The 10,094-nt window shown below is 37.7% G+C and overlaps 1 protein-coding gene across 2 annotated transcripts; it reads left to right on the top strand.

The window, feature by feature from the left end:
* The first annotated feature begins 1,958 nt into the window (after positions 1-1,958).
* Positions 1,959-8,848, top strand: LOC120735498 (cytochrome P450 4F3-like). 2 transcript variants are annotated; one of them, XM_040034884.1, is made up of 13 exons: positions 1,959-2,371; positions 2,562-2,706; positions 2,799-2,852; positions 2,993-3,120; positions 4,690-4,811; positions 4,891-5,040; positions 5,336-5,465; positions 6,766-6,832; positions 6,986-7,115; positions 7,209-7,342; positions 7,608-7,621; positions 7,751-7,833; positions 7,910-8,848. In XM_040034884.1, the coding sequence occupies exons 1-13, from the start codon at positions 2,165-2,167 to the stop codon at positions 8,139-8,141; spliced, it is 1,596 nt and encodes a 531-aa protein (XP_039890818.1). In that variant the 5' UTR covers positions 1,959-2,164; the 3' UTR covers positions 8,142-8,848. The 2 variants fall into 2 exon arrangements, with proteins under 2 accessions (XP_039890818.1, XP_039890817.1); XM_040034883.1 differs by having other exon boundaries at positions 1,962-2,371; positions 7,608-7,672.
* Positions 8,849-10,094: the final 1,246 nt, after the last annotated feature.

The following is a 10,094-nucleotide window of genomic DNA, read 5'->3' as shown; positions in this document are numbered from 1 at the left end:
TGGAATTTCATAAATGCACGAATGGCTTGGCGCACAAAAGAATAACGTCACAACAATGTGATTGGTCACTTGCAATGTTGAACCTGGAACAACATTTTCATGATGATGTGGGAACAACACCAACACGACGATATCAAATCATCCGCTTTATAGAGGCTGTAACAACAATTACATGCAATGCTGCCTCTGTAACTGTGCAGCTGCGTTTCGTTTTAACGTTATTCTACCTAAAATCATGTCTCACTAATGCATTACTATGTTCTCTGTATGTAGTGTGACTGCGTCACTGTATTCAGATGTGTTTTCTTGCTTCTGTGGACATAACCACACTCAGATGGTTTTTGTGGTAATGACTGGCATGTGTCTGATCCTGCCACTAACACACGACTCTGAATATTCACAACGTCAGGAGCCTAAGCACCATCCGGCCTGGTTAGAACCTGAAAGGAAGACTGCCTCTTTTCGAAAAGTGTTGTCTTTTCTTGTGTGTGTGTTTAGCCTCATGCTTTTGAATGTTCAAATACTGGCCCAGAGAAGAACAGACCACTATTGAGTTAAGGCCTGGTCACCAGGCACTCCCAAACAAGCTCCCTCACCAGACCTAGCATCAGGATGGGGTCTCCACCGGTGTCCCTGGGTATCTCCAGTAAGGTTTATATATTCAGAAATCAGTTTATGGACTGATTTCAGATTTTGAGTTGCACTTAGTCTGACCCCTCACCCAGGACCATTTGCCCTGCCAACATTGCTCCTGAAATCTAACATCTCATCACAATAAGGTGAGTCCTGACACATACAGGGTCTCCATCAAAAGGAATCATCTAAGGTGCATTAGGCATCTGATCAGGACGCCTAATGCATCCTGCATTGGAGTCTTAGATGAGGCGTTTTGGGCTTGTCCCACAGATAGGAGACCATGGGAGACCAGGGCAGGATGGGAAGATTATGTGTGATGACTGGCCTGGAAACCAAACGGTAGAAGTGCTGGAAGAGGCAGCTATGGTTAGTACTACCCTATGACTCAGACCTGGATAAATGATTGATAGTGGTATTTAAAAATGCTTGTTGATATGTTTTTAAGACACATGAATAAAATATATTTTGCAGATTTATGCTATTAGACTCTGGAGCTCCCTCATGTTCAACGTGATTCACTTACCAAAACAAAAAAGATGTGCAATAAACAATCTGAGTGAATTTGACAAAGACAGTTGGTGATATCAACAGATATTAACATTATTGTTAATGAAAAATTGTGTTTTTTGCAAAGATTATCATCATGTACACAAAATCTGATACATGATTACAATTTTCATTTTTAATGTATGCTGTGATTAGTTAGTGCTCATTTAAAAGTTTAGGAATTGTTGTGCCCATGGTGCAGTTGTCATTGAGATTTCCTTTGAGAGGAAACATGACATGTAGAGTTTTTATGAAATGACAGAGACTAACAAGAGCTCAACTACAATAGGCTCATCCCAAACTGGATTTTTTATTCTATTAAAGCCACAACTTAAAAAAATGTACTGCGAGAATTTAATCTTGAATTAAAAATGTTTCCTCTTGTACCCGTTGTGTGAATTCTGTGGTAAACATGTTGCCCCATGTGATTTGATCTGTGAAGGAGAACGAGAAATGCATGCCACTTTCTTCATTTACGCTTTCTCTCGGAAACACTTTCTAAGACACTATGTCAAAATTTAGCTTTGTTCTTACATACACATACAATTTTACTTTACATTTCTGGGGGCAGACATTTAATTTGGTTATTAGCTTTCTAGGGTTTTTTGTTTGTTTGTTTGCTTTTGTGTGTTTTGCCATTTCACTTTTTTTATCAAGCTTTTTTCCAGGATGGGATAATGTTTATATTTCTACAACTGCATATTTTGGAAGGTTTTGCTTCTCTATGTACAAACTGCTTCCAGCACTGTTGCACAGTACAACAATGCAATGCTATTCAGTGGTTTCAACAACTTGATGCAGTTAGAGCAATGCAGTTCAGTGTAATACTTTAACCTTTCAGTATTTACAATCAGAATTGGTGGGGTGGAGCAGTTTCCTCTCTACATGTTTCAACATCAGCAACTTCCCCCTATAAGAAACACAACAGAGCAGGATCAGTGGTGAGAAACTTGGACTTCTGGATGCTAATTTCTCTCTCCTAATGATGACTGTCCTGCACACTGTCCTTGCTCTGGTCCTCAGCTGGACAGGTCTCTCTTCAGTCCTGTACATTTTCAGTACTGGACTGTTTACTGTGGTTGCACTTTGGACTGCGAGGCTGCTGCTGCGTCACGCCTGGTACACTCACAAGTTGTCCTGTTTCAGCAAACCACAGACACGTTCATGGCTGTTGGGCCATCTTGGGAAGGTACGACACGCAGCAATCATCTAGATTTTTATGATCTATTTGACATATTTATCTCTAAATCGTAACATAACTGTAGAGTTCCGAATTAAACAGGGTTTACTTTCTGTTGCAAAATATCACCATTATTTCCTCTTCGACTGTTTTAAACACCGCAAAACTTAAAATTTTGTTTCGGGATGAAACATTTTAGATGCAGAGCACAGAAGAAGGTCTTCAGCGGGTGGATGACCTGGTGCAGACATACAAACACTCCTGCTGCTGGTTCCTCGGTCCTTTCTATCATCTGGTCAGACTCTTCCACCCTGACTACATCAAACCTCTGCTTATGGCACCTGGTAGGGTAAAACACCAACAGTCAGTCAGTATTAAACCACATTTCCAAAGCTTTTGTTCTTCTCTCACATCATCTGTTATTTACTTTTTTCAGCCAGCATCACAGTGAAAGATGAACTCGTTTATCACCATCTACAGCCATGGCTGGGTAAGTCAGACATTTCAGTTTTTCTCATCCATGGTTGCAAGATAGGATAACTGTCAATTTTTTTTTAAATTACCCAGTCTTAATAGAACATAGGAAACATAGGAAAGAATGATTCCTGCAAACTCTCTTTTTTCTCTCAGGAAACAGTGTGTTGATCAGTAACGGAGAGGTGTGGTCTCGCAAGAGGCGGCTGCTCACTCCAGCTTTTCATTTTGATATTTTGAAGAGCTACATTGCCATTTTTAACTCCTCAGCTAAAACCATGCATGTAAGAGACACACAGGCACACATACAGATACACAAAACATGCTAATTTTAGTTTTTACTGACATATTTAGACAAGCAAACACTTGAAACCTTTAAAAACTGCATATGGTTAAACTGGTACAGCAATGAGGAAAATTAGGTTTCCAGTTAACTTCAGGTTACAAATTAAGTTAATTGAAGGTTACCCATAATCTTCTTATGGCCTCTGACAGTGGCCTCCTCTCTGTGCTTATCCTGCTAGACCTCAATGCAGCATTTGATACTGCTCACCATAATATTTTGCTACAGAGATTAGAACATGCCCTTTTCATTGAAGGTAATGTGCTGCTGTGGTTTATCCACAGTAACAGACTGTTGATGTGAATGTGGAGTCCTCTATACACACTAAGGTTAAATGTGGAACTCCATGGGTTCTGTGGTTGGACCCGTTCTATTTACATTATATAATGCTCTCAATCGGCAGTATTATTCGAAGGCTTAGCATGCATTTTCATTGCTATGCTGATGATACCCAGCTTTATCTATCAAGCCACACGACACACACCAATTAGTTAAACAAGAGAAATATCTCAAAGACCTAAAGGACTGAGTGACCTCTAATTTCCTGCTTCTAAATCCAGATAAAGTTTTTATTTTTGTCTTCTGACCTAAAAATCTTAGAAACATTCCACGATGCACTGATTTCTTGTCTTTAGTTCCTGCAGATGGCTGCCCATCCCTGAGCCGGGTTCTGCTGGAGGTTTCTTTCTGTTAAGAAGGAGTTTCACCTTCTCATTGTCACCAAGTGCTTTTTCATAGGGGGTTGAGTGATTGGCAGGGTTATTACTGTAGGGTTCTTACCTCGCAACATAAAGCGCCCTGAGGTGATTGATGTTGTGATTTCAAGTGTTTTGAATTGAACTGAACTGAATTCATGTTCTGATTCTTGATTGTTGTGGTGGTGAAGAAAACCCCAACAATCAAGCAACCCTCGATGAGAGAGCACTTTGCGATGGTGATAAGGAAAAACTGCATTTTAACAGGAAGAAATTCCATAAAATCCATGTTGCTGTGGGGAATTGTTACCCAAATTCAAGTGTTTTTATCTTCAAAAAGATGTTTTATTTTATAGGCTTTAATCAGTGTATGATATTTAATCTAAAGAAATAGTCCTGAAATAGTCCAGGAGGCCAAACACAGACAAATACACAATCTACATCTACACTGCTTCCAAACTGCAGAATTACAAGTGACCTTCAAAATTGCGTATGCGTGTGATATAAATACATTTATATCACATTTTCCATATACAAATCAAGTCATAGTTTTTACAGATTTCAGAATCAAGCAGTATCAGAATACTTTATTAATCCCTAAGGAGATTATAGATTTTATATTTGTATATTGTTTTATTTATATATTTTAATATTATATTATGATATTTTCCAGTATTGTCAAAAACCTATGCTGATCATGCACAGAGCAGGTGCTGTAAATTATATACCATATGAATCACACACCACATATGATTTGTTTCCATGCTTATGCTCACACCTTTATCCTGTTAATCCCTCCTTGTTTCCGTTTTCAGGACAAGTGGTGCCGACTTGTAGCAGAAGGCAAAACTAATCTGGAGATGTTTGACCACGTCACTCTGATGACTCTGGACAGTTTACTGAAATGTGCCTTCAGCTACGACAGCAACTGTCAGGAGTGAGATCAGCCACTTACTTCAACTGATATCTCCCATTTTTGTTGTAGTTGTCAGTTTCTAAGAAGATTGTCCCTCCAGGTCTTCCAGTGAGTACGTGTCAGCCATAGTGGAGCTCAGTGACCTGATAATAGAGCGTAGAGAAAAAAATATTTTACACCACTGGGACTGGATTTACTGGAAGACTCGGCAGGGGGAACGATTCAAACAAGCCTTAAACACTGTACACAGGTAATAATCTGACCTTCTGACATTCTGCAGCTGAGTTACACAAGTCACATAGAAGGCTGCAATTGTGATGACACACTGTTACTCCCAAATGGTGAAAACTAAACTGTTACTGTCCTTTATGTTGCTTATCTTCTTTTCCTTGTGCAATACTGTTGAAAAATCTATTTAAATCTAATGTTCTAGATACTTTTGATGCTGTAATATTCTTGAATAGTAACTTGTAATTATGTCTAATGAACTGTTGAGTATGGTAAAGGCAGGCTAGTGATGTAAACCGCTGCATTCTGGTTTACAGGTTCACTAGGGATGTGGTTGAGAAGCGCCGCACCCTCCTTAACCAACAGAGGGAGACAGAAACACAATCTGAAATTGCTCCAACAACCCAGAAGAGGAAAGATTTTGTAGACATCCTGTTGTTGACAAAGGTAGGATGGTACTCAACTTTAATGGAAAGCGACTGAAAGAAAATGAGCCGGGCTGAGCCGAGTAGATACCAGGAGGAGGTAGTAGTGGAAAAAAGGAGTGTATAGAGCCATTTTTAATTTAAATACTGCACCGGCTTAAGTGTCTCTTAAATAAGGGTTTGTAACATGTAGATGATTCATAATGAGGAAATTTCAACATAGCCAGACTTTCTCTGCATTAGCTGACTTCACATAATACTAGATGTCAAAATCTCACAGAGGTGAAAAATGAATTACCTGGAGTCATATTTAGTTTACTACTTCGTGCACTTTTGCTGCTGCTGTATATTTCATATAGCTGCACATTAAAGTTAAAACTTTTCATACATTTCAACATTAAAAGTTACTCTGTGTATACATATGTATACACTCATGTTTAAAAATGATTAAATCAACAAGGCACTTTGTTCACATTGTACTACATTAACTGTTTATTAAAACCTCTTTGCAGAAAAATTAAATCTTTCACTTCATTCTACCTGCATGAAGAATGTATCATAGCAAATCTCACAGCAAAATATTAGTTGTTGGATCTCTACATTTTCCCTGTGCGGTTTAGCATGCAGCACAGTTTCTGCTGCTTTGGGAGTAAGACAATATTTAGATGACACATATCTTTGGCCAAATGGATTTCGACTGTATTGATTTCACTGCATATTCTTCGAGCTGGTTGGATATATATATGTGCTATACAGGCTCGCTCTTATGGGCATCTGAGTGGGTGCTGGATAAGTCCTTTTAGTGACCAGTGACTTGTTTTTCTTGGCCTCCGCATATTAATTATCCTGCAGTTTGTGGTGTGTTTTCAGGCAGTTATATAATAATACCCTTTCCATATGATATGTTCTTGGTTAAGCTTCTGTTCATGGATGTAGTGTTTTAGGCTACATCCAGATGAACAAAATCAACCTTTTGGGATTTAATTAGCTGGATTATTGAGTATGCATCAGTTATTCGCTTCCAGAGCCATTATATTTGAACTATTACTGAGACAGCTCTGAAATAATCATGTAGAACTGATCTATATGTGGAATTCTGTGCAGACAGAGAACCTCCACCAGTCATTAGTGGCCTGGAACAGGTGACGGTATGGACCTTCCACACATATGCGTAAACTAAGTGAAAGTGTGTAGGAAGATGGTGTTGGGGACACTTTGAAATTGGCCACAGTGTAGGTAAATAGTTAGAAGTGAAACAGGGCATTTTAACATGCATTACATTTTTGGCACTGCATTAGTTGCGAGATGTCTGTGTGTTGAAGGATGAAGATGGGCAAGGACTAACGGACGAGGAAATGCAGGCTGAGGCCAACACTTTCATGTTTGCAGGTGACATGTTACAGTAACATCTGTGGTCACACATAAAAATTACACCATAGTGGTAACTGCTGCTGTATACTCTAGGATGTCTCTTTAAAGCTGCAGCTCATAGTTTGCTGTCATTATCCTCACACTTTGCAAATCTTCCTTCTTCTTCTGCAGGTCATGACACAACAGCCAGTGCCATCTGCTGGACGCTTTATAATTTAGCACGCCATGAACACTATCAGGAAAAATGCAGACAGGAAGTGATGGACCTGATGGAGGGACGAGATGGACGTGAAATCCAGTGGTCAGAAAATACAAATGCCAGCAACAATATTGGTAGTTTCAGATGTTTACATGTGAATTTTATCTCAGTGCCCTGACATGACTTGATCTTAAGGGAGGATCTGTCCAACCTTCCCTTCACCACCATGTGCATCAAAGAGAGCCTCAGACTCCACTCTCCTGTGCAGGCTGTAACACGGAGTTACACCCAGGACATGGTGCTGCCAGGAAACCGAACAGTCCCAGCGGGTGAGGGGGGAAACTCTCTTTCAAGATTTTCAAATAGACTTAGGAGATTCAAGAGCTGTGTCTTGTCATAAATCATGCTTTAGCTTTCATTTGTGAGACAGTACTTTAAGGGATACTATTTAAGGAGAGATTACTATATATTAGTTCCAGTTTTTAATGTCAAGTTACACACTTAATGAGAGAAGCTGATAACGAATAAATGTTGAAGTTGTAAAAGGAAAGTTTAAGCTTTAACTAACTCAACTAATTGTTTCTTGTAAACCAGGTACAATCTGCCTGGTAAGCATTTATGGAACACACCATAACCCCACTGTTTGGACAAACCCACATGTAAGCACTTAGTAAGATCATCTTAATTTTTGATACAAATCTGTCATATTTAATCTTTGTCATTTGCTCTCTAACCAGGAATATGATCCCCAGCGATTTGACCCAAGCAACAAAAAGAGCCAAACCTCTCATGCCTTCATCCCCTTCTCCTCAGGCCCCAGGTTCAGTTTCAGAATTATTCCCAACAGTACAACTAGGAAATGTTTTGGTAGCAAAATAACAAGTATATTTTAACAGGAACTGCATTGGTCAGAAATTCGCCATGGCGGAGCTCCGTGTTGTTGTGGCGTTGACCCTGCTCAGGTTTCGACTGACCCCAGGAGTGAATCCTGAACTCGGGAGCAGCAGAGTTCGCCGTCTCCCTCAACTCGTCCTGCGTGCGGAGGGAGGCCTGTGGCTGCAGCTGGAGCCTCTGAACACACCCACAAAGCAGGAGCAGTCAGATGAAGGAGCCAATAAGATGATATAGTAACTTGTTTTTTGAGAAAAGAGTAAAGAAAAGATCAGCCAGGAAGTGAAACTTAATGCAGTATCTACGTTGATGCCCACTGACAAACGTTATCTATCTGCAGTAACTTTTTGGTGTCTTTATCTAATATAGGCAAATGCAATAATAACCATGCAACTCTTTAATGTACCTCTCAGACGTAATTAGCAGTTTGGTTTTGAGGTTTCACACATTAATATAAGGGCTGAAATCTTCTTGTCAGAAATCGACATTTAACTGGGCAAATAAAAAAATTATCTTCTTTAACATAAAAAGAAACATAGCATTCACAATCTTGTTTCCTTTCTTACATTTTGGTGGCACAGTTGATCTGTCATAACTTCGATATACTGCAGCTCTATATTTAAGTACTGTTAAGAAAAAAAATAAGTGAATTTCAAAAAAACCTTTTTTTAGATATAAATATAGGGCTTTATAGCTTTAACTTTTACCTGCAATATTTTTAAATGTGTAAAAATGATTACATTTAACTATTAATATGATGAAATGTTCCTACAGCACAACTGATCAACCTTAGAGTTGCAGAAAAGTACTGTTATTATAATGTAATTGTCTGTCAATTCTCTTACATGGCAGTCTTATTTAATCATAAAGATTACATACCACCCTTAGAAGTCAAAATGCTCTTAAATACTGTAAAACTAGCATCTGGGTTTGTAATTATAACAATCTACTGTTCAGTGTTGATTCTATCAACTGTTATTGATATAATTTATTATTTATAACTTTATGGAAGAAATCGTGATATTTAATAAAAACATTTTTTTTAAAAGTTATTCTAACCTACAAAGTTTAAAATGACGTTTTATTTAAAAAAATTAAAAAATGTTAATGTTATTAAATGTTATTGGTATTGTAATCACATGCACATGTAATTACATTGCTAACTACAAATCTTATCAAATCAGACTGGATTCCATATAAACACTGAAAGTTACATTTAATATTAGCTTTGGTTTGTTTGATACTCTCATAACAGTGCAGTAATACGGCATAGCATTTTGATTTTTATATAAACATTTACCTACTTAAACATTATAGAGTTATGAAATTCAGTTTTCCAATGACAGCTTTTAAACACACTTCCTGTGTCTCAACATTTAATCCTTTTTTAAATCCTGTTTGTCATCCTTCACCAGGTACAAACTAGAAATGGCCTGTTTCCTTCCTCCAAATTTTTTCCTTATTGCTGGCTATTGGATGAAAGTTTTCAATTTCCAATCACATCATTTCAGAACTTGTCGAGGTTGCGCGGCAGAGTACCAGCACTAACACTGCTTCTGTTAAGAACTAAGATACAAAATGTTTTGACTGATTGGCCGCACAATTTTCTCAATATAACCCTTTCACTTCTGATATTTTTCAATAAAAAAAAGTACAAAAATATCGATATTTTGAGTGTTACATAACTGATAGTACTTTAATTATATGAAATTTCAATAGCCATCTGTAAAATAATATTATGATTGATTGCATTTTAATAATGCAAACCTGTAATTGACATGCAATTGTTCATACTCATTAAACTTGTATCTATATATAATCTGTATACATTTCTGAATCTGGCAACTACTGTACAGTAATTATAGTTTTCAAAGATAATTATATCTGCAAAATTCTGCAAAGATTTAACAGAGGAAAAATGTAAAATTACAGATTTTTTTTTTACAGCGTATACAAGAACTCTATAAGAATTTTGTTTGCGTTTTGTTGCTGTGCTGTAAAAAAAACAAAAAAAAAAACAGTTTTGCTCTAGCACAGGTTACAAAAATGCCCAGAACACAATACTCCCAGTCCTCCCAGTTCCAGTTTTGTTTTTGGTTTGTGTCCAGATAAATTGACAATGTGAAAAATGCAAGCATGTATTCTGCTTCAAAACGTATTCATAGCTGTAAATCCAATAAATCAAAAGAC

Source organism: Simochromis diagramma, unplaced genomic scaffold (genome assembly GCF_900408965.1).
Source record: "Simochromis diagramma unplaced genomic scaffold, fSimDia1.1 OVJJ01000027.1, whole genome shotgun sequence".
NCBI lineage: Eukaryota > Metazoa > Chordata > Actinopteri > Cichliformes > Cichlidae > Simochromis > Simochromis diagramma.
The sequence above is the reverse complement of the archived record's forward strand: the minus strand, read 5'-3'. Positions and strand labels throughout refer to the sequence as shown.

Bases quoted from the DNA above. Each gene is read 5' to 3' on its own strand.
- LOC120735498 (XM_040034883.1), top strand. From the start codon at position 2,165: ATGATGACTGTCCTGCACACTGTCCTTGCTCTGGTCCTCAGCTGGACA. The intron at 7,343-7,607 runs GTGAGGGGGGAA...CTTGTAAACCAG, and splicing joins AAACCGAACAGTCCCAGCGG to GTACAATCTGCCTGGTAAGC. The intron at 7,673-7,750 runs GTAAGCACTTAG...CTCTCTAACCAG, and splicing joins CTGTTTGGACAAACCCACAT to GAATATGATCCCCAGCGATT.